General features: G+C 55.4%; 1 protein-coding gene across 1 annotated transcript in view; it reads left to right on the top strand.

Moving 5' to 3' along the window:
• The window catches only part of AGRN (agrin), an 89,376-nt gene that overhangs the window by 63,093 nt on the left and 3,389 nt on the right, over nucleotides 1-22,894 (top strand). Inside the window, exons 8-35 of the mRNA XM_069079563.1 lie at nucleotides 1,942-2,163; nucleotides 2,527-2,721; nucleotides 3,633-3,833; nucleotides 6,042-6,187; nucleotides 6,338-6,443; nucleotides 6,552-6,665; nucleotides 6,983-7,147; nucleotides 7,941-8,084; nucleotides 9,007-9,131; nucleotides 9,622-9,727; nucleotides 10,032-10,502; nucleotides 10,968-11,105; nucleotides 11,887-12,014; nucleotides 12,673-12,787; nucleotides 13,018-13,137; nucleotides 13,570-13,905; nucleotides 14,050-14,242; nucleotides 14,847-15,062; nucleotides 15,165-15,394; nucleotides 15,500-15,634; nucleotides 16,321-16,417; nucleotides 16,610-16,774; nucleotides 16,914-17,025; nucleotides 18,664-18,780; nucleotides 18,909-19,101; nucleotides 19,459-19,546; nucleotides 21,371-21,403; nucleotides 21,748-22,085. Of these exons, the coding sequence (XP_068935664.1) occupies nucleotides 1,942-2,163; nucleotides 2,527-2,721; nucleotides 3,633-3,833; nucleotides 6,042-6,187; nucleotides 6,338-6,443; nucleotides 6,552-6,665; nucleotides 6,983-7,147; nucleotides 7,941-8,084; nucleotides 9,007-9,131; nucleotides 9,622-9,727; nucleotides 10,032-10,502; nucleotides 10,968-11,105; nucleotides 11,887-12,014; nucleotides 12,673-12,787; nucleotides 13,018-13,137; nucleotides 13,570-13,905; nucleotides 14,050-14,242; nucleotides 14,847-15,062; nucleotides 15,165-15,394; nucleotides 15,500-15,634; nucleotides 16,321-16,417; nucleotides 16,610-16,774; nucleotides 16,914-17,025; nucleotides 18,664-18,780; nucleotides 18,909-19,101; nucleotides 19,459-19,546; nucleotides 21,371-21,403; nucleotides 21,748-22,085 (4,749 nt within the window). The remainder of the gene's footprint in view (nucleotides 1-1,941; nucleotides 2,164-2,526; nucleotides 2,722-3,632; nucleotides 3,834-6,041; nucleotides 6,188-6,337; nucleotides 6,444-6,551; nucleotides 6,666-6,982; nucleotides 7,148-7,940; nucleotides 8,085-9,006; nucleotides 9,132-9,621; nucleotides 9,728-10,031; nucleotides 10,503-10,967; nucleotides 11,106-11,886; nucleotides 12,015-12,672; nucleotides 12,788-13,017; nucleotides 13,138-13,569; nucleotides 13,906-14,049; nucleotides 14,243-14,846; nucleotides 15,063-15,164; nucleotides 15,395-15,499; nucleotides 15,635-16,320; nucleotides 16,418-16,609; nucleotides 16,775-16,913; nucleotides 17,026-18,663; nucleotides 18,781-18,908; nucleotides 19,102-19,458; nucleotides 19,547-21,370; nucleotides 21,404-21,747; nucleotides 22,086-22,894) is intronic.

The following is a 22,894-nucleotide window of genomic DNA, read 5'->3' as shown; positions in this document are numbered from 1 at the left end:
CACACACACACACACACACACACACACACACACACACACACACACACCCCATCACCACCACCACCATTCCCCAGAGCCTCCCTATGTCCAGGAACAGAGCTGAGGCTGGAGATTGGAGGGCCTTCAGTGCCTTTGGAATGGACTCACTGGGGGTGGGGCAGGATGGACCCAGAAGATGGGAGGACCTTTGGCGTCCTTGGATGAGGGGAGGGACCCTGCAAGCTAATTTCTCCCAGACAGGCCTGAGGCCTGCCTCCCCCGTGCGCGTCTGTTCGTTCGTCTGTCCGTCCGTCTGTCTGGGATGTTCTCGTCTGTCTCTGCTGCCTTTTCTTCTCTGGTCCTTTCCTCTTTGCTCTGTGTCTTGTATCTTCCAGCCCTGCCTGTTGGGAGGATGGAGGCTCCTGAGCCGCCCCGGGGATCCCCCCCCACCCCACCGGGAGCACCGGCAGCCAGAGGTCGGCTTCTCTGGGGCGTCGGGGTGGGAAGGGCTATACTTCTCCCTGTGCCCTGCTTCCTTAGATCTGCTGCTCCCCAAAGGCTGTTGGCAAATGCATCCCCCTTCCCCTTTTCCCAAATCTCTGGCACATTTCTTTTCTTTTTTATTTTCTTTGCTTTTTGGAGGGGGAAGGTAGGATAGTTGGGGGTAAGTGGCTTGCCCAAGGTCACATGGCTAGTTTTTGGTAAGTGTCTGAGGCCAGATTTGAACTCAGGTCCTCCTGACTTCAGGGCCAGTGCTCTATTCACTGTACCACCTAGCCACCCCTCTCTGGCACATTTCAAAGCCCTGGTCTGGTTGAGAAGGAACCTGTGATTGTCTGAAGGACCCTGATCTTGTAGTCAGGAGACCTGGGTTCTAAGGAGTCTGGACTAGAATGAACCTCTGAGGTTCTTTCCAGCTTGGACTCCCATATTTGTGTGGTTTGGAGCCTTTTTTCCCCAACCCCACCTTTTGCTCTTGGGCTTCTAGCCCCAGGGCTGGTCCAGTGTCCAAGCTTTGAATGAGGAGCTAGGCAGAATAGAGGGGCTTTCGTATTCCTCCCTCAACCTCAGGGCTGGACTGCACTGGGGATCCTGAAAACAATGGGGCCCCTCCCCAGAGATCCAGGGAGCTGGGGTCTCTGGGCCAGCTGGTCAGGAACCGGGAATGCCCTGGCCTCCAGCTGGGGCCTCCGAGGCCTCCCCTTGACTTCAGTGAGGTGGCCATGGAGCAGCAACAGGCCTACACACAGCAGTTTGGGGTCTCCAGGGCAATGAGGCCCTTCTCCCCCATGTAATGTGTTTTTGTGTTTGTCCCGTGTCCGATGTCTGTCAGCTGATGCCCGTGCCTTTTGGTTGTCCCTCCCCACCTTGTTTTCCATTTCCCTTCTCTGATATCATCCCCTCCCCAACCAGGCTTTTGTCTAGAGTAGGGTTGTGGGTTGCTACAAGGAGGGTGGGGATGGCCCAAGCCCAGGGCCAATGGAGAGGCAGGGCCCTGTTCTCCCCGAAGGCCCTTCCACAGCACCCATGGCACCCACACCTGCTCCCCTGCAGCCCTGGCCCAATGCTAGGAGCTCCAGGCAGGAGAAGGGGCATTGTCATAATCAGCCCAGAATGGAGCCGGATTGGACAGTAGCCCCAGAGGCTTCTGCCTGTGGCCTGCGGTGCTGGTGGGAGGGCTAGCAAATGGCCTAGAATGTGTCTCAAAGTCACATGGAGATGGTCTTTGGGTGACTGGCCCCCCACCTTGTTTCTTTTTTGTAGTTGAGAGTCATGGGAAGTGTGGCTTGCTTTTTTTACATGTGTGTGTGTGTGTGTGTGTGTGTGTGTATGTAGGAACCTAACTTCCTTCCCTTATTTTCCCCCAAACTCTCTCCTGCCAAATGCTAGGCTCCCACCCCCCTTTCTTCTCATATCCCAGGATGGTTCTGATACCCTCCCTCCACCTTCCTCTTCTCTCAGACCAGGGTGCCCCGAGCCCCTGCCTGGGTGTCCAGTGTCCTTTTGGGGCCACATGTGTGGTGAGGAACTGGGAGGCCGTGTGTGAATGTCAGCAGGTCTGTGCTGGCCTCTACGACCCTGTGTGTGGCAATGACGGTGTCACCTACGGAAGCCCCTGTGAGCTGGAGGCCACAGCCTGCGTCCTCAAGAAGGAGATCCTGGTCACCCGCAAGGGGCCCTGTGGTCAGTGATTCTAGGGGCCCCAGGGATTGATTGGTGGGCCCTGTGGTCAGTGATTCCAGGGTAATTGGGGGGCCCTGTGGTCGGTGATTCTGAGGTCCCAAGGGAGCTGCTAGGAGAGGGCCTGTGGTCAGTAAACTTGAAAGACTTGAGGGCAGCATCTAATTTCTCCTGTGGTTAGTGACAAGGAGAATAATTGGGGGGGGCCTTGTGTTCAGTGATGCCAGGATCCTGAAGGGATGGTAAAGGGGGTGCCCTGTGACAAGTGAGGGCCTAATATGACCCACAAGGATGTCTAACTCTGACATTGTTGGCATGTCTGGAGTCTCACAGTGACGTGAACTCTGCTTCTCCTGCTCCCTCCAGGCCTCTGTGGAAAGTGCCAGTTTGGGGCCCTGTGTGAGGCAGAGACAGGCCGCTGCGTGTGCCCCACAGAGTGTGTGACTTCAGCCCAGCCCGTGTGCGGCTCTGATGGGAACACATACAGCAGCGAGTGTGAGCTGCACGTGCAAGCTTGCACTCGCCAGATCAACCTCAGCGTGGCCTCGCCTGGACACTGCAGTGAGTATCTGGGCCCTTTCATCAAGCACTGACTTCAGAATACAGTGTAAGGGAGTCAGGATCACTGGCAGTCTTTTCTGAAAAGGCTCTGGGGGTTCTAGTGGACCACAAGCTTGGGGATTAGCAGAGTGCTGAGGCAGCCGTGAAATCTGATCTTGGGCTGTCCTGAGAGAGGCCAGGCTTCCAGGAGTGGGGAAGTGACAGGACCCACTGTCCTTGGCCTTGGGTCACATCTGGAGGATTGGGTTCATGTCTGAGCACCACAGTTTAGAAGGTCATTGATAATCTGGAGGGAGTCTGAGGAGACGCCCAGGCTGGGGAAAGGCCTTCAGTCCAGGCCATGTGAAGATTGATGGAAAGAACCATGGGTCTGTGAAGGCTACGGAGGGGAGTGGGGATGGGCTGTCCTATAGGAGAGAGCTTATATTTGTTCAGCTTGGCCCCTCAGGGTTGGGGAGTGTTCTGCAATGCCCCATATCGGCTTGTTGGCAGGAGCTGTCCAGAAGGGGCCTGGGAGGTGGTGAGCCCTCCACCTCTAAAGCTCTCCAAGCCAAGGCTGAATGGCAGCTTATTGTGGAGGGGATTTTTGTTCAGATCTGAGTGGGACTCAGTGGCCCCTAGGCGTCTTCTGACTACAGAGACTCTGCCCTTCCCCAGCAGACGACCTCTGGCTCCGGAGCCCTGGTATCATCCAGCACCCTCCATCATCCCCTTCAGGCTGTGCCCCAGACTTACTTAATGCAGGGAAGCTGAGGTCACTCAAAGTCAGCCTAGGTGTCCTGGTCCTTAGCCGGCCACCTCCTCCTGCTTCTCCCCATGCCCCTCTTTCTGCATTCTCTCTTGCAGTCCAGGGCCAGTCTGGCAGATCTGGGCTGGAGGTGACCCAGCCTTCCCTTTCCCTTCCTTTGCAGAGACATGTGGGGACACGGTGTGTACCTTTGGGGCTGTGTGCTCCAACGGGCAGTGCGTGTGCCCCCGGTGTGAGCGGCCACCCCCCAGCCCAGTCTGTGGTAGTGATGGGGTCACCTATGGCAGCAGCTGTGAGCTCAAAGAGGCTGCCTGCCAGCAGCAGAAGAGGATAGAGGAGGCCCGGCCTGGGCCCTGTGAGGATGGTAGGTGTGCTCAGAGCCACAGGACCTCATCCCGCTGGGGCTCTGCCCAGCAGGTTTCCGAGGGCTTTCTGGTGGGAAAGAATTGTTTTTGCCTTTTTTTGTATCTCTACTGTTTATAGCATAGTGTCTGGCATACAGTAGGAACTTAATAAATGCTTGCTGACTTGACTTGATACATACTTTTGTTTTGGAAGGGCAGTTGGGGTTAAGTGACTTGCCCAAGGTCACACGGCTAGTTTTTGTGTTAAGTGTCTGAGGCCTGATTTAAACTCAGGTCCTCCTGACTCCAGGGCCAGTGGTCTATTCACTGTGCCACCTAGCTGCCCCTATACATACTTTTTCGATAGAAGAGAAGCCACTGTTTTCCAACCCCAACTGAATTTATTTTAATTATTGGCATTATTAAGTTTGGTAAGTAATTTACTAGATATTAATAATTTTAATGACTGGCATTATTAAGTAGGTGCTTAATAAATGCTTGTTGACTCAAAAAGCACATCTTCAATAGAAGAGAAGTCACTGTTTCCCCAATTTAATGTTGTTTTAATTACTTATTTTTGACACCTTTTGTTTTTATATTTTCTAGATTGTTCCCAAACTCCTTCCCCTACCTCTTCCCAGTGAGCTGTCCCTTTATCCTTTATGATAAAGAGTTTCTAAAAAATTCAACAAAACTAATCAATAATCTAATGTTTCACACCCATGAACCCCCACCTCTGCTAAGGACTGAGGGAGCTACATTCTCTTATCTCTTCTTTGGTGTCAAACTTGTTCTTTTTATAATTTTCCAAGCTCCATTGGATTGGCTTTGTGGTGGTCATTCTTTCCATTTATGTTGCTGTCTTCTCTACGGCAGCCATTGTGTATTGGCTTCACTTACTTCCCTCTGCCTCAGTTCATTGAAGTCTTCTCATGATTCTTGGTGGTCATCTTTTCTTACAGCACAGTACTATTCCATCACACTCATGGACCCCAGGATGTTTATCTGTCCCTCAATCAGTGGCCGTCTTTGTTTGTAGTTCTTTGCTAGCAAAAAATATATATACAATTTTAAAAATTCTAGTATAAATATTTAGGGGTAAATAGCCTTTCTTTTTATGGGCTACATGACTGGCAGTAGAATCTCTGGGTCAATGGGTATAGACATTTTAGATATAAAGTTTTTTATTTCTCTTTTTGTTTATACATAATTTATCATTCTAATACATGTATAATAATTCTATACATATGTATCTATGTATACAATAATTCATATTCATTCTATAAATAAAGCATAGATTTCCAAATCCTAAATCACTATAAATGCTAATTATTATAATTATTAACCTATTCTCTCTTCCCTTGACAGGGAGCAATCCTTTCTAAGGAAACATTTTTAAAAAAGAATTAACAAGGGATTTAGCAAAATGGGGCAACCCATCAGCTAACTGAGGCAGCAAATGCATTGCTCTCCACACATAGGTCCCCACCTCTTAAAAGAAGGGATGGAAAGTCACCTTCTCATTCCCCTTTCAGGGACAGACTTGGTCATTAGGATGAAAGTTTCTTTTTGGTGGTTCTTTCCACTGACATCATAATCATTGTTCCATCTTCTGCTTGCTTCGGTTTTCATTAGTTCATCAAAGTCTTCCAATGATTCTCTGAATTCTTCATATTCTTACCTATTTCCTTTTTTTTCTATTAATAGTCATTGATTTTCTTTTCCTCATACTCTCTCCCTGCTTAGAAAAAAGAAAAAGGCTGTAGCTAGGCTGGAGAGTCCTCCTGGATCATAAGGATTTGAGGACTGCCCCAGGCACCAAGACTTCTGGGTTATCCTATAACTCCAGATTTATTGCCCTCTCCCAAAAGCACCTGATGCCCTTTAGGGAGGGGACTTGGGGTGTCCTTCCTGTTGCAGGTGACTCCCCACCCTCCAGTTCTGAGTAGGGTTGGCATGGGGAGTAGGGAGGGAGAGTGAAGTCTGTATTTCCACCCCATCTCCTGTTGTCCTCTGACCTTGTCTGAGGGCACCATCCTGGGGGGCTCCCCTGAGCTGGGATGACATATGTCCCAGGTAACTGAACCACCACCAGCTCAGTGGGGACCATTTTAATCTCCTGCGCCTATCTACACTGTTCAGCCTGGGCATGGGAGATGGGGAACCTTGGGGAAGCAAGGCCTGGCACCTAGGCTTCTCACAGTGTTGTCCCACCCTGTCCCATGTAGAATGTGGCTCTGGGGGCTCCGGCTCAGGTGATGATGGTGACTGTGAACAGGAGAGGTGCCGGCGACGAGGAGGCGTCTGGGATGAGGACGCCGAGGACGATCGATGCGTCTGTGACTTCAGCTGCCAGACTGTGTTACGTAGCCCGGTGAGGATCCTTCCTTGCTACGACCTCTCCCCTCCCTCCCTGGACCCTGGAGTCCCCAGCCTGGCCCGCATGGGGCGGGAAGGGAAGGAAGGGCTTTTTCCCCAGCCCCTGGTCTTACAGGAGCCTGCCCTCCCTTCCCTCCTCCTCCAGGTGTGTGGTTCTGATGGGGTCACTTATGGTAACGAGTGTGAGCTGAAGAAGGCAAGGTGTGAGAGTCGCCAGGAGCTGTATGTCACAGCCCAGGGCGCCTGCCGAGGTAGGGGGGCTGGGGGGAGCAGATGGTGGGGGAAGAGTGGGGGGTGGGATGGCCTGGGACTTCCTGGGCACATGGGGTCAGACAAATGTACCTGTCTCACTGTCTTAGCCACACCTACGGTGGTCCCGCCTCCTCCTGTCCTACATTGCTCTCAGACCCCCTATGGCTGCTGTCTGGACAATGTTACCAGGGCCCAGGGTGTTGGCTTGGCTGGCTGTCCAAGTGAGTGTGTGTGTACTTGTGTGTGTCTTCTCTCAAGCCCAGAGGCAGGAGGTTTTTTGTGGGGGGGGGGTCAGGGGGAGATACTGTCCTTATTCACAGAGAGAGACACTGAGTCACTGGAGGGGATAAGGGGTTTGAGGACCCAGGGAGAGCCCAGGTATGCCAGCCCCATCCCAAAACTTTGGTCGCTTCCTTTCCTCTCCAAGTCCCCCGGCAGAACTGACCTGGAGTCCTGGGTGACTTTGGGGGCCCTGGCATATCTGGGCTGCCTGGAGCAGCTATGGGATCCCAGGGTGACTTCTGGCTCCGGGTTGCAGGCACCTGCCAGTGTAATGCATATGGCTCCTACGGGGGAGGCTGTGACCCCACCTCAGGCCAGTGCTCCTGCCGCCCGGGTGTGGGGGGCCTCAAGTGCGATCGATGCGAGCCAGGTTTCTGGAACTTCCGTGGCATCGTGACTGATGGCCGGAGTGGCTGCACCCGTGAGTACCTGAGCATGGGGAGTCTGGACCAGGGGCCAGGGGCTGGTGGAGTGGCCCTAAGTCCCTTCCCTCCCCAGTGTTAGGCGCAGGGTCGAGGCCCGTTTATCTGTACCAGACCCTTGTCCTCCATCCCTCCTCTTGGGACTCTTATTCCCTTGCCTTCCTGGATGTCAGCAAGGTCAAACAGAAGGGGTCAGGTTCTGTCTCCTCCATCCCTCGGGGTGTTACCTGCACAGGCCATTTTCCTGAGTGGAGACCCCAGGATGGCGAGAGGCCTTGAGGTCCCAAGGTGGGGGAGGAAGACCTGAGTAGTTTTTTCTAGCTTTGACACTTCACAATCATGTGTGTGTACATGCACACATACACAGACATACACAGACACCGCCCCCAAAACTTTCAACTCCACATTCAGTCAGTGATCAGTTATCTCAGATTCTCCTTGACCATGACAGACTCCTGGCCAGCTGCTAATGTCAGTTTGAGCAGGGTGGAATTTAACCTGGTGCAAAATCTAAAGAAAACTACACATGAATTGAAATTCAGAGGCCTTTTGGATTATTCACTTTTTTGGGAGGGATTCTCTGCATCCCCGGCATTCATGGGGTTCATCTGTGAAATCAGATTTTGCAGCTGCTGGGGAGTAGCCAGAAGGGTTGAGCCTAGGTCCTCAAGAGACCAAAGACCAAGACCTAGGGCAGTCTGTGGCCCTCCCCATCCCCTGCCTGCCACCAGGGGTCTCCAGTACCCGTATCCTAAGGCTCATGGCTCCATCTCCCCCCCCCCCCCTTTTCAGCCTGTAACTGTGACCCTGGAGGCTCGGTCCGAGATGATTGTGAGCAGATGACAGGACTGTGCTCTTGCAAGGAGGGCATTACGGGCATGAAATGCAACCAGTGCCCCCCTGGCAGCATCCTGGGCCCCTCCGGCTGTGAGAATGGTGAGCGCTGAGTCCACCAGCACCCCCAGACCAAGACAGAGGGCCTCACTCTGGGTGGGGCTAATCAGGGAAGACTTGAATGCTTTGTGTGGGATGGAGCAGGGTGTAATGGGCTGAGACACAGTCCACTGACCGCAAGCAAGGCTGTAGAGCCAGGAGGACTGGAGGGAAAGTGCAAAGACCCTGGCTCCTCTCCCAGCTCCACCTAGTAGGGGTGTGCTGTTGAATGTTTAACATCCAGCTCTCTGGGGAATGAGGGGAAGAGTTTGGATTGTGCTCATGATACATTTTTCAGTTTATCTTATTAACATTTTCACCACCACTTTCTTAAGTTTAGATAATCAATAAATCAAGCCCAAATTTGTAGTGTTTGCCAATTTCCAAGGTGTAAGTACTCATATCAAACATTTAACAATCAGCTTCCAAGAGTTGGTCTGAGCTGTCTCCAGCACACCCCGGAATCTAGTCTAGGCCAGTTTCCAATGAGAATCCCCTCTGTGACATCTCTGGCAGGGAGTCAGCTGGCCTCCCCGTAAGCCTCCTCACGGGGTCATTGTGGGGGATGGTCGACTAACTCCGCAGAGCATCCCTCAGACATCTCCTTGGATCCTCCCAGCAAACCCAAGAGGCAGCTGTTACAGGCATTATCATTCCTAGTTTACAGACGAGTAGGCTGAGGCTTGCCCACGGTCACATTCATTGCACAGAATAAGCATTTATTAGATTCCTGCTGTATCCCAAGCACTGTTCTAGGACCCACACAAGATGGCCCCTTGTTGGGGATCAGAGTCGGGATTCTTTTTCTTGTGCGGCCTCCAAGATCCCATCCCATTCTCAAGCTCTTCATCCTCTAGTGTCCCTCTTTCTGCTGGCCCCAGGGGATCAGCAGAGAGCTGGAAGCTTACAGTGTCTTCACCCCTAGACCCCTCGGCTCCCAAGTCATGTGCTGAGTTGAGCTGTGAGTTCGGGGCATCCTGTGTGGAGGCTGGCGGCTCTGCCCACTGTGAGTGCCCGGCGCCTGTGTGTCCAGAGGACAACATGGTCAAGGTCAGTGAGAGCACTGCTAGGGCTGCAGGTGGGCACTGGGGCTGGGCACTAAGTGGGAAGAAAGACCTTGGGGCTGTGGGTGGGCACTGGGGCTAGGCACCATGTGGGAAGGAAGACCTTGGGGCTGTGGGTGGGCACTGGGGCTGGGCACTAAGTGGGAAGATAGACCTTGGGGCTGTGGTGGGCACTGGGACTGGGCACCATGTGGGAAGGAAGATTTTGGGGCTGTGGGTGAGCACTGGGGCTGGGCACCATATAGGAAGGAAGACCTTGGGGCTTGGGTGGGCACCGGGACTGGGCACCACTTGGGAAGGAAGACCTTGGGGCTGGGAGTGGTCCCTCCCTCCATGTGCCCTCCCAGGTCAGGAGGGGCTCCCCCTCTGTTGCTCTACCTGCCTTGTTCCCACCTCCCTCCCCCTTTCCCTCTCTTCCTTTCTCCCACCTTTCTTCCTTTGCTGCTGAGTCTTTCTTTTCTAACACCTCCCCCCAGGTCTGTGGCTCAGATGGGGTGACCTATGGAGACCCATGTCAGCTGAAGACCATTGCCTGCCGTCAGGGCCGGACAATCACTGTGCGGCATTTTGGGCAGTGCCACGGTGAGGGGGCTCCCAGGGATGGGCTGTCCATTGTCTGCCTCAGGCTGAGGCCCTCCTAGGCCAGGGGTGGCTGGTGTAAAGCACCCTCCTAAAGCAAAGACCCCGGTGACCTTCCTGATGCATGCCCAGAGGTTCATCCATAGATCTAACCTGTTGCAGCCCCTCTCTTGTTCTCCTTTTCCCAGCCTTAGCAGAGATGGATGGAGGTCAACAGCCTGTCCTTCTCATCATTGGCTCTACCTCCCTGGCCCATCCCTTCCTCTGGAAGGTGCCTCATAGAAATCTCCCTTCCTTTTCCTTTCAGAGTCCATCACCCATGGGAGCCCCCCTGCCCATCCTCCCACAATGCCATCTGAGGAGGCCTCAGAAACCATCCTGCCTTCCCTCCTGAAGTTCACCAGCCAGTCCCCAGAGACCCCAGTGACCACAGAACCAGGGACTCCATGGCAGGGATGGGGTCTCACACCCCGTAGCCATGCCACCACTAGACCTTCTGTGCCAGCCTGGACTACAGCAGGTGTCCGTCGGACTACAACGCGGCCCGCTTCTCCTGTCCGGACCACGCCGGGCCTCCACAGGACAACAGTACGGCCTTCCACTCCAACGTGGACCACGGCAGGCGTCCACAGGAGCACAGTGAGGCCTATCCTGACTGCCCCGGTAGTCCCCGCTGCCATCCCCACTTTGGCCTACTCTGAGTCGGGCAGTGCCGATGACAGTAGCGGTGACGAGGAGCTCAGTGGTGACCTGGAGGCCAGCGGGGCGGGATCTGCAGGTGCGTGGTCCAGTGGCAGGGGGAACCAGTTCCCTTGGACTGACCTCATTTTCTATTCTTGTTTTTCTATTTGTTGGTGGCTTGTTATTTCTTCCTTTTTAGAGTGCAAGAGCCTTGAGGGTAGGGATGGTTCCTTTTTCTTGGACAAGTGTCTCACTGTGTGTCTGGTGTCATCGCAGGCCCTTAAAAGTGGTTGTTCAGTGCATGAATGGATGAATGAAGGAATTAATTAGTAGGTTTATGCTAATGAAGGAGGGGGCATGACCCCTCTTTCCCTCAAGGCCCCGGTTTGAGAGGGAGACTCAGCTTGTGCCCTGGTCTCGTGGGGGAGACATGGCCTTGCATCTGGAGAGCCCAGCAGGACTGGATAACTCAGAGCAGCTGCTAGTCTGACCTTGGTGGATCCATGCCGGGCCTACCCGCTCAACTCTCTTCCCCCCTACCCTGAATCCCTTCTGCCTGTAGGGATGGAGCTTCTGGAGGAGGGGGGTGTGGCAGCCCCCACACCTGCCATCGAGAGGGCTTCCTGTTATAACTTGCCCCTGGGCTGCTGCTCCGATGGAGAGACGCCTGCCCTGGATGCCGAGGGCACCAACTGCCCAGGTATGCGGCCTTCCAAGGGCCCCGGGGGCTGGGCCCGGGAGGGCGGGGCTGTGTCTGAGCAGGCTGGTCACCCCCTCCCCATCGCTAGGACCTCTAGGACCATGAGGCCCCCACTGCCCTCTGACTCGGAGCCCCTCGCCCTCCAGTTCTGGCCCTTCCATTCCGGAGAGGATTCTGTTGTGTACTTACCGACTGCCATGTTCTCTTCTTCTGTTAGTATGTGAGCTCTCTGAGGGCAGGCACCGTGTTCGCCTCTCAGCACAGTGCTTGGCATGCAGTAGGCAGTTAATATGTGCTTATCTGATTTGGGCAACAAGTCCTAGGACAGGGTCTGCCCCCTCACCTGTGTGAAAGGGGCCCTTGGGGAGCCTCTGCCCAATGGGCAGTCTTGGGAGGCAGGCCTGTGTACGGATTACTTTTCTGGCTCTTGGTGCGTGAGATGTGTGTTTGTGTGTGAGATGCGTGTGCATGTGTGTGCACATGTGTGCGTGTATGAGATGCGTGTGCCCGCTATGTTCTGGCTAATGTCTCTCTCTTGTTACCTAGGCAGCCCTGGGGGCATCGCCGCTGGGGCCGCTGCCCATAGGAGGCTCTGTGGTAACTCTGGGCGCCCCCACCAGCACCCATTAATCTTCATAGCCCCATCTCACTAACCGCCCGCCTGCCCTGCTCACCTGCTATCCTGGGGCCCGGGCCCCCAAGCCAGCACTGTACAACAGGCAGTGAGTGGGAGAAGAGGGGCTCATTTTATTCTTCTCTCCACTCCCCCCTCCCCTCCCAGCCACCAAGGTGTTCCAGGGAGTGCTGGTTTTGGAGGAGGTCGAAGGCCAGGAGTTATTCTATACCCCAGAGATGGCAGATCCCAAGTCAGAGCTATTCGGGGAGACTGCCCGAAGCATCGAGAGCGTGGTACGTTTTCTGCCCTGGCCCAGGGTCTCTCCCCGCTCCACACACCCCCATGCAGAGCACTCACTGGACAGAAAGCCTGGATGTTAAGAGTATGGACATTTAGTAAGCCCTGACTACATGGCAGGCTTTACAATCATCATCTCCTTTATCCAACAATCCTGGGAGGTAGGTCTTATTACTATCCCCATTTTATAGATGAGGGAACTGGGGCAAACAGAGGTTAAGTGACTTGCCCAGGGTCACACAACTAGTAAGTGTCTGAGGCTGGATTTGTACTCAAATTTGTCTTCCTGACTCCAGGCCTGGTACTACCTAGCAGGAGGTTAGGTTCAGGGATGCATTGACCAAGGGGCTGGGGAAGCCTCAGAACAGGGAAGCTGCAGACCTCCTCACCCTACTCTCCCCAAGTAAATGAACTGTCATCCAATATGAGTACAGCTAGTCCAGAGACAGGAGGATGGACTAAATGACCCCTTCAGACCTCTGGTTTCTCTCTTCTCCCTCACCCTTGTCCATGACGGTCACAGTAGGATTCAGAGGCCTCCAGGATGGTCTGGGACCTCCATCCTTCCCCCCAAGGTCATAAGCCAGGCCAACCCTGGAGATAGGAGGGCAGGTCTTCCCTGAGCCTGCCTGTCTCCCTGTTCCCACCTCATAGCTGGAGGGCCTGTTCCGGAATTCAGACGTCAAGAAGGACTTCCGGAGTGTCCGGATGCGGGACCTGGGCCCAGGCGGCTCTGTGCGTGCCATTGTAGATGCCCACTTTGACCCCTGTGAGTGAGGGGCCTGCCTGCCCCTGAATTCCCCCAGGCTTGGGGTGGATCGGTCCAGATGATGAAGGAGCTTCTGGGGGGCAGAGGGGGGCAGCTCAGGGACAAAAGGGCCTGTGTGGGAGCTTCTAACAATGACCCCCTTGTTTGGGATCCCAGTTGGGGGGGGAAGGGGCAGTTGGGGTCAGTGCTTGTTAAGTAGTTACCCCCATCCCCCCTCCCTCTACCCCCAGCCACATCCTTCACGGCTCTTGATGTGGGCCGGGCCCTGCTGAAACAGATCAGAGCATCCAAGAAGAGGGTTCTATTAGTGAAACAGCCCCTTGGAGATCACGTGAAATTCATGGACTTTGGTGAGTGCCAGACTCACCCAGCCTGGCCTTCTGATCTGGGGGACCAGTCAGGCCTGTTGTCTGCTTCAATGATCTCAGGACTAAGGGTCCTGGGGTCTACCTCCTAAATTACCTCCCCGCCTTTCTTCCCACCCCTGTGAGCCTTGGGGTCATGGCTGTCCTTCTGCCTCCAAGCCAAGGGCAGGGCAGCCCCAAGCCCAGCCAGGAGATGGCCCTAAACGAAACAAGGCATTCTTTCTTAACTACAGGGCTCCTTCATGCCCTGCCCCGCCCCCTCCCCGCCTAGAATGAGGGGCTAAATTGCACTGAAGGAGCAGCTGAAGCCTCTGGGACCGGGAGGCTGGACCGCTGCCTCCCCCCCACCCAAGCTGTGCTCAGCCTTTTCTCTCCAATCATACATTGGACACTAATGGGGCCTTTCTTCTCTTGCAGACTGGCTTCCTATGCTATTTACTACGGCCACCACCACCACTACCATGGCCATGGCTGAAGCCATGACCCCAGGTAGCCGCCACACCTCTGCTGTGACCCCCCACACTCTGTACCCAGGTCACCTGGGCCGGCCCCACAGCAGGACTCTGGCCCCACCAGTGACTCGTAGACCATCTACCGCTGCAGCTCTAGCCCCTGCCACTTCCCCCATCACCCGGAGACCTCCCCGGCCCTGTGACTCCCACCCCTGCCTCCATGGAGGCACCTGTGAGGATAATGGGCAGGACTTTAGCTGCAGCTGTCCAGCTGGCCGAGGCGGTGCTGTCTGCGAGAAAGGTTAGGGGGCTGCTGGGTGAGGAGCTGGCTGGAATGCCCTATGGGTCATGGGGCACGCATGGAGGCAGAGCCAGGTCAGGGCTGGCAATGAGGGCGGAGGCCGGAGGACCACCCCCCAGCACACACTTTGTGCCCCTCCCTCAGCTGTGCAGTATTTCGTGCCCGCCTTTGGGGGCAGATCCTACCTGGCCTTCCCCACGCTCCGAGCCTACCATACCCTGCGTGTGGCCATGGAGTTCCGGGTGTCCGAGCCACACGGGCTTCTCCTGTACAATGGTCAGAGCTCTGGGAAGGACTTCATCGCACTCACGCTGGTCAATGGCTTTGTGGAACTCAGGTAAGGGCAAGAGGTTAGAACCCTGGACACTTGGATAGCCCAGTGGCTGGCTGGGTGAGTGCAGGCCTGGGGTCTGAGTTTGTGTGTGATCCTGTGCATGTATGACAGTATACATATGTATGATATGGGTTATGGGGGATAGTGTTCATGAGACTGAGAGCCACTGAGACACGAGACACAGAGGGTGTGTGTGTGTGTGTGTGTGTGTGTGTGTGTGTGTGTGTGTGTATGTGGGGTGCTTGTGTAACATTGTATGGCTCCTTGTGTCCTTGTGCATGCTTTGGGCTTGTCTTGGTTACATGGGGGAGAGGCCATGGTGTAAGTGGAAAAAGGAGTCAGCAGACCTGGGTTTGAATCCCACCTCAGCCCTTTATTTCCTATGTCACTTAATTTGAGCCAAATTGCTTGGGCCATTTCTGGGCCTTGGTTTCTGAATCTGTAAAATGGCTCTATAAGCCCTTCTGGTATGGATCAGGTGTGGGTAAGGCAGGTGATGAACTTCTAAAGTAAGGGAGCCAGTATGGGGGGCACGGGGGTCTGTGCACTCTAGGGTCAGGCTCACAACCTGAGCCCCCTACCCTGCAATGCCTTATCTACCCACCAGGTTTGACACGGGCTCGGGCATGGGCATTGTCACCAGCAAGGTGCCTGTGGAGCGTGGCCGGTGGCACCACCTGGTGGTGACAAGGAACCGGCGCCAAGGGGTGCTCTCTGTGGATGGGGAACCCCATGTGACCGGTGAGAGTCCCAGTGGCACCGACGGGCTCAACCTGGACACGGACCTCTTTGTGGGGGGTGTCCCTGAGGATCAGGCATCCATGTGAGTAGGGGCTGGGTGGAGCAGGGTAGCTTGGTGGCAGGGGGGAAGTGGGGCCAGCCAGGCCACAGCAGTAACCCTACCTCTGGCTCCTTCTCCTGGCAGAGTGTCAGAGCGAACATCGGCTCGGGCTGGCCTGAGGGGCTGCATTCGCCTCTTGGATGTGAACAACCAAAGGGTTGGGCTTCGGGAGAAAGGTCCAGATGTTCTCTATGGCTCAGGGGTGGGCGAGTGTGGCAACAACCCCTGCCTGCCCAACCCCTGCCACCACGGTGCCACCTGCCAGGCACGAGAGGCCGACATGTTCCACTGTCAGTGTCCAAAGGGCCGAGAAGGTGAGGCCGGCAGTGTGGATGAGAGGGCCGGAGATGGGATGAGGGGCTGGCTGAGGAAGGGCAGGAAGACAAGGGCAAGACCTGAATCTCCTTCCCCACCCTCAGGCCCTACCTGTGCTGATGAGAGGAATCCCTGCCAGCCCAATCCTTGCCAAGGGGCAGCTACCTGCCGAGTGCTGCCCGAGGGAGGCGCCAAGTGTGAATGCCCCATGGGGCGAGGAGGACAGTTCTGTCAGACAGGTGAGGCTGGGAGGGAGAAGAGAGAGAGGGAGAGTCGACTAGAGCAGATTCAGTGGGGGGGTACAGAGTCCTGAGAGGAAGAAGGAGAGGGAAGCAAGCAAGGATGCTGGGGAGCCCAGCACCAATAGGCTGGGCTCAGACTTCCTTCACACACTTCACTCATACCCCAGCAGCCAGCATGGGGTCAGGCACATAGCAGGCCCTTAAGAAATGCTTGTTGATGGATTCTGTGTCAGCAGCCCAGGGCAATGCATAGGTGTCCCACCTTCGTTATGCCCCAGGACAGGGCCTCTAAAGCTGGCTAGTCCAACCATCTCATTTTACACTGAAGGAAACTGCCAGGGCTGCGGCAAAGCCATTATGTAAGTCCAGCTCCTGTCACTTCAACGTCTTGGGGTTCTTAGATTTGGAGCTGGAAGGGACCTTAGAGGCCAGTTTACCTGAGTCCTTCCTTGTACAGCAGAGCCTCAGAGAGAAGGGAAGAAACTTGACTTGACCAAGGGCTGTGGCAAATAGACTCTTAGCTGTCAGGCTGGAGGGACCTACGAGGCTGGGCCTCTCACTGATGAGGAAACTAGGAGAGGTGTGGGAGGGAAGCCAGGCCATGTGCCGGACAAGCATGGACTGTGGTCTTGAAGGCTGTGCCTGGTATAAGCCTCCTTACTTCCCTCTCACCCATTCCTCAGTCACAGAGCAAGACCCATCCAGGCCCTTCCTTCCTACCTTCAACGGCTTTTCCTACCTGGAGCTAAAAGGCCTGCACACCTTCGGAGACGTCCGAGGGTGAGAGAAGCTGGGGTTGAGAGTCAGTTTTAGGGGGATTGAGGAGGTCTGAGGCCCACGGTGGGAGGTGGGAAGGGCACTTCTGGTCTGGCTCCTGGCTCTCCCCACAGGCCAGCTGAGGCCTAGGGGAGGATGTCATGGTGAGGGTCCTGAGGCTAGGGCACGGTTGTGATGACTTCCCAACTGCCACAGGGAGAAGATGGCCATGGAAGTGGTATTCCTGGCCCGGAGTCCCACGGGCGTCCTGTTCTACAATGGGCAGAAGACAGATGGGAAAGGCGACTTCGTGTCCCTGGCCCTGCACGGAGGGCATCTGGAATATCGTTATGATCTGGGCAAGGGGGCCGCAGTCATCAGGTGACTGACCAGGGTTGGGACTGTGCTGGCAGCTGGGCCAGACAGGGGAGACTGAGGTCTGGGTCAGGGCTGGCTGGACAGGGTCGAGAGAGCCCTGAGTTGGGCTAACTGTTCTAATGCCTTTTCTCTCACCCATCAGGAGCAAGGAGCCCATCACCCTGAACAAATGGACCCAAGTCTCTCTGGAGCGGAATGGGAGGAAGGGGGCCATGTGGATCAATGATGGGGAAAGAGTCCTGGGAGAATCCCCAGTAAGTGAACTGGCAGGAGGCTTAGAGCAGGCTGGTAGGGGGGCTTGGAATGGGGGGCTCCACCCTACCCCTGACTATCACAGCTGGATAGGCCAGACCCCCTCCCCTGGGACTCTAGCTGGAGGGTGAATGGGGGGACAGGCAGAGAACTGGTCTGGGGAAAGGGGCTGTTGGGACCCTGGAGGTTGGATGGGGTACCTGGGGGGAGGGGGCTCTCCCCACTCCTCCTCCTATAAGCTGTCATTTTCCCAAGTAATCCTGAAAAGTTCTTATATTTCTGCTGCCCCCCCCTACAATTCCATGTCCCTCTTCTGCTTAGATCTCTAACTATGGGGGATGGTCTATGGGATCCCCCTCCTCACTCCTCCCCACTGCTGGCCTCCCTTGCCCCTTGGGACCCCCTGACATTATCCTACTGATCTATTTTCTCTCTCTCCCTGTCTGTCTCTCCCTGTCTCTGTCTGTCTGTCTGTCTGTCTTTGCTCTTTTCCCTCCTTGCTTCTTCCTTTCTCGCCCTCTCTCTGCATTGCCCCCCTCCGGATTTCAGAAATCCCGAAAGGTACAGATAAGTATTGCTTCTGTTTGCCCTGTCCTATAACCTGACATCATTCTAACCTGACCTGTAGTTATCTGTGGACATGTCCCTTCCTCAACCCTCCTCCTCCCACCCCAAATCCTCACTAGCCTGTAAGCTCCTGGAGGGCAGGGCTAGCTCATTGACTCTGCTCCAGTCCCTCTTTGGCGTACGGAAGTGACTGGTCTTGAAGGTTGTGCCTGCAGACTCAAGCTGGAGAGGCTAATCTGGTCTGAGGCCCAGCTGGCCTAAGTTTAGAGAGGCTGGTTATCAGATGGGTGGTAGCGGGGGAATTTTTTGGCCCCAGCAACTTGAGAAGACCATCTCCCAAGGGACTGACTGAGGGGTTGCAATCCTGCACCAGTGGAGAGATTTCCCAGACCGACTAAATCAAAGCAAGAAGCATCCCCAGCACTAGCCTGTCTCCTGTGAACACAGGAGACACTTAGGCTGAGTCCTGGCTGCTTGTTGAAGTTGGGGGTAGAGCCTGGCTTCAAATCATGTTTCTCTCCCTTTACTATTTGCAAGCTCCTTGAGAGCTGGAATTCTTTTATTTTGGTCTTTGTGTTCCCCGTGCTCAGCACATAGTAGGTGCTTTACAAATGCGTGGTTGATTGACTGTCTTGACTTCTCTGGGCCTCATTAGAAAGTGAGGGCGTTGGACTGGCCGACCTTGAGGTCCCTTCCAGCTCTGAATCTCTACTCTATGAGCTGAATCGTTAATTTAGCCACCTTCCTCCTATCCCTTGTTGTCTCCCATTGCTCACCTCATCTTCACTCAGATCCTGTGTCTAGAATAGCTGTCTCCATGTCCCTCCTCTGCCATTCTTGGCTTCCTGCCCTGCATCTAGTGATACCCCCTTGTCAGCCATTTCTGTGTGTTCCAATGAAGCCTGGGTAGAGACATTGTCTTTGGGGCTAGGGATGGGGATGTTAGTGGGTGGGGGGGTGTCTTAAGTTTGTCCCTAGGGTCTTTCAGACTCAAGGGAAGGCATGTGAGATACAGTCTGGGCTTCTGACTCAGATTCTCATGGTCTCCTCCCTCCCCCCACTGCCCCACCCAGATGCCACATACTGTCCTCAACTTGAAGGAACCACTCTATGTCGGAGGTGCTCCTGACTTCAGCAAATTGGCCCGTGCAGCTGCTGTCTCTGGAGGCTTTGACGGGGCCATCCAGATGGTAAGAGCTGCCCTAGGTATAGGAAGGGGAAGACCTTTTCCCTCCTGCAACTCCGAGCAGGGGAGCCAGAGGTGGGGTGTGGCTCCCAGAGAGCATCCACCCCTCTCGTTTCTCTCCCTTGCCTCCAGATCTCACTGAAGGGCCGCCAGCTGTTGAGGAGAGAGAATGTCCTGGATGCTGTTGAGATCTCCTCCTTCCCTGACCACCCCTGTACCCGGGCCTCGGGCCAGCCCTGCCTCAATGGGGGCTCCTGCTCTCCCCAGCAGGACACCTATGAGTGCCTGTGCCCTGGGGGCTTCTCGGGGGCCCACTGCGAGAAGGGTGAGGCCGGGGCTTGGTTAGGGGGTGGTTTGGGAGAGAAGCCTGGCAAGACAGAGCTGTACCACATTGGCTTTCTTCCTCCATAGTTAGAGAGACTCAGGTTAGACCCAGGAAAGAAAGGAGGTGAGGGTTAGAAGGGGAAGGAGCATGGTGCAGTAGGAAGTAAGCTGGTGCTAGCTGGCCTGGGTTCAAATCCCAACCCAGCCTCTTCCTACCTGTGAACTTGTGAGCAAGAATTTCATATTTGGGGGGACAGTTTTTCCCAGCAAAATGGAGTCAAACCAGAAGACTCCCGAGGTCCCTTCTGGCTCTAAAGTAGTGGTCCTAACTCTTTCTTCCTCACCCCACCGTACCCAGGACTGATCGAGAAGTCGGCTGCTGATCTGGACTCCATCGCCTTTGATGGACGCACCTTCATTGAATATCACAATGCGGTGACCACCAGGTAATGCCTCCCTGGCTCCCCTTGCCTCCCACTGGGCCCCTGGCCAGCTGCCTCCAGGACTCCCAGCAGCTTCCAAGAAGACTGGGAGGGAGAGCACAGGGGGAGGTGGGGGCCACCATCAGCATCCCTGAACAGATTCCTCCCTGCTCCTAGCCTGGGGTGGGGAGCAGTGTCTCGCTCTTTCCCGTTGTCCTTCCTACTTTCCAGTTGGCCCCCATCTCCCTTACTAGCCTGGCCCTCTGCACTTTCTGGATGTCTCTGCTGTCTCTCTGTCTGTCTTCTATCCCCAACTGCCTGTCTGTGTCCTGTCTTCTCACTGTCCTTGTTTCTGTTTCCAAGCGAACTGACCAATGAGATCCCAGCGTAAGTAGCTCAGTAGCCCTACCCTTCTCATTAGACACCTACCATCCCCATTGATCATGCAGTCATGCTCCAGCCCCTGACCTTTCCCCTCTCCCCCAGCCCCCATTCTCATAGGTCAGCCAGCTTACGGGGCATTCCATTCATTCTCAGACTCCTTATCCTCAGGGGTCCTACAGGTCACCCCCCCTTGCCCCTGCCAATCTTCCGAGGCCATTTAGGGCTCCCTGTCTTCATTTGCCCACTGGCCAACCTCCAAGCCCCTTGGCCCTAGCTGCAGGGCCCCCATCAAGCATCCCCAGTCTCACCATCCTCATGCTACCCAACCATCCCCAGGCCAGTGCACTGCCCCTCCACTTCATGGGCCATCCATCCATACATTTCCTATCCCTAAAGGCCTACCCTCAGCTAGGGAGACATGCCCAGGGCAGGGGCCAGAGCTGGTGGGAGCAGAGAAGATGGCAGGGAATGTGGTTCAGAGCTGGGGCAGATTTGGGTCAGGTGTCAGGAAAAACTTTCCTGACTGTTAGGAGGCTCTGCCTCTCTCTTGAGCCTCAGTTTCCCTGTCTTCCACATGTGTGAGGCTGGTACCAGTTCTCAGACCCCAGTGAGTCTGGCTGAGCTAGGTTAGTTTTTGTTTCAGGGAGATCTTGCCAGCGTTCTCTCAGTGATGAGGGTCTACCTGTTTCTTACAATGCCCCTAAGGACATTGTACGTGTACACCCGTGACTGGGGACATGTTTGTCTCTGTGTAGCACACATGCGTGTTAGCGTGCTTGGTATGCTGTGTTTCCCCCACAAGACATCCCCCGACCTCCCATCCTGCTTCATCCCATCCGTCCTCCTCCCTTTTGGGAGCTAAGAGTTGGGCTCTGTCTGGCCCTGGGGCCGCAGGCTGCATAGCATCTGCATGCTTCCAGTGGCCTGGCCACAGACTGTCCCATTCCCCATAGGAAGTCCCATTATTAAGACTCTCCCAGTTCTCTGATTTGGGGAGAATTGGCAGGCCTATTCCTATGGGGTTTCTCCAGGACCCCGGAGAGGGGGAAGGAAAGGCCTAGTGATCCCTTCCTGCACCCAAGACAGACCCAGTTATGCTAGCACCCCCCCACCCCAGGTCCCCCTGGAATAACCATGTACTAGGACTCGATTGTGGGGAGGTCTACCCCAAGGTAAAGGGCTGACCTGAGCCACCTTTTGGAGGGCCCATTCCTTTCGGGGAGGGCCTTCTATTCCCCAGGAAGGGAAGGACTCAGACTAGTGTGCCCCTTCATCCCCAGAAGCCCTGGGGTGGGGGGAAGCAACTTCCTCCTTTTCCCATCACTTCCCTGGGTTCCTTGGTCTTGGGCCTCTGGCCTCCCCCCAGGGGGCTCCCTCAGCCTCGTCCTCCCCTGGCCTCCCTGCCCCGCTCAGGCTTCCTCTGTCCCTGCTTACTGCTTCCCTCCCTCTCTTCTTGCTTCTAAGCCCTGATGCTCTGGACTCCGGGGTCCTTTCCAGGTGAGCGTGTACCCAAGTGCCCAGCCCGCTGTGGCCTCCCTGCCTGCCTGCCTCCCTCCGCCTCTTCATGTCTCTCTCTGTCTCAGTCACTTGTGTGTCTTCCAGTGTCTGGGCCTCTGAACTCCTTTGCCATTTCCTCTGTCTCTTGGATCCTTCTCTTTGTGTCTCAGTTTCTCTTGTCCTTCCCAGTATGTCTCTGCCTCCCCTCTATCTCCGTGCATGTCTAGACTTGCCGTGTTGCTGCCTGAGGGGCAGCCGCTCCCTTCCTGGTCCTTCTGGGCTGTCATTCCCCCCCTCCTCCCCCCGCAGGTCCCTGACAGCCTGTCCTGTCCTCCACCCCACAGCGAGAAGGCCCTACAGGAGAACCACTTTGAGCTGAGCCTGCGGACAGAGGCCATGCAGGGATTGGTGCTGTGGAGTGGCAAGGGCACCGAGAGGGCCGATTACATCGCGCTGGCCATCGTGAATGGCCGCCTGCAGATGACCTATGACCTGGGCTCCCAGCCCGTTGTACTGCGCTCCACAGTGCCTGTTAACACCAACCGCTGGCTGCGTGTCAAGGCCTCTAGGTCAGCAGGAGCTGGGGCTGAGGGGACTGGGGAGGACAGCTGCACAGGCCAGAGGCCGGCTGTCTCGGGCATTGGCCCAGCTTGGCCCACTGGCCCTGCGGCTAATAATAGAGGTGAGAGCCGGGGTAGGGGGTACCGGCTGTGCCCAGACTTGCCTGTCCCAGATTCTAGGAATGGCTAGTGGGGGTGGGGAGAATGCCCAGGCCTGCCCCGGGGACACAGCTTGGTTATTTACAGCACAGGGTGGGCCAGACCAGGCCAGAGCAGGGACAGCTGTAGGGGGTGGCTGAGATGCTTCAGCCAGTGGGCAGGCAGGCAGGCAGGTGGGAGGGTAGGCAGGCAGGCCCAGACAGCAGCCTGGCCCCCAGCAGAAGCAGGAATCCTGGCCTTGGGTGTCCCTAGAGGAGAGAGGCCTGGCCCTGTCAGGCTCAGCGCTGGAGACTGAAGAGTAATGGGAAAGGGGCCTCACAGAGCCCCAAGGGATGGTGGCAGAGACACAGATTAACACTGATTGAACCTGCCCTGGGATAAGAGAGGAGGCAGCTAGAACCTAAACCCACTCTTAGTTTAAATTTGTTAGACCGTGCATGGTATGACCCCATGCCCAAATGCACATGCTACATGTATGTACAGATATGTATACATGCTGACCCTTAGGGCCTACACAGGCATTATTCTCATGTACTGTATGGTGAGGGGCATGCTCACACAGGGACTGGCACACACACATATTCAGAGACACACTCACACTCAGATATGCACACACCTGCACATACTGCCAGAAACACTCATGTGTACACACAACTGCATACCAATATGCAGGCACACAGAGGCATGCCCACCTTTGTGCCCTGGGACATGTCGCATGCATATAAACACACACATACAACCACACAGAAACAGATAGGAGAGGGATTTAACC

This window comes from Petaurus breviceps, unplaced genomic scaffold, assembly GCF_028583685.1.
Source record: "Petaurus breviceps papuanus isolate PSGF00001 unplaced genomic scaffold, PetGlider_PUasm1.0 91041, whole genome shotgun sequence".
Taxonomy (NCBI): domain Eukaryota; kingdom Metazoa; phylum Chordata; class Mammalia; order Diprotodontia; family Petauridae; genus Petaurus; species Petaurus breviceps.
The sequence above is the reverse complement of the archived record's forward strand: the minus strand, read 5'-3'. Positions and strand labels throughout refer to the sequence as shown.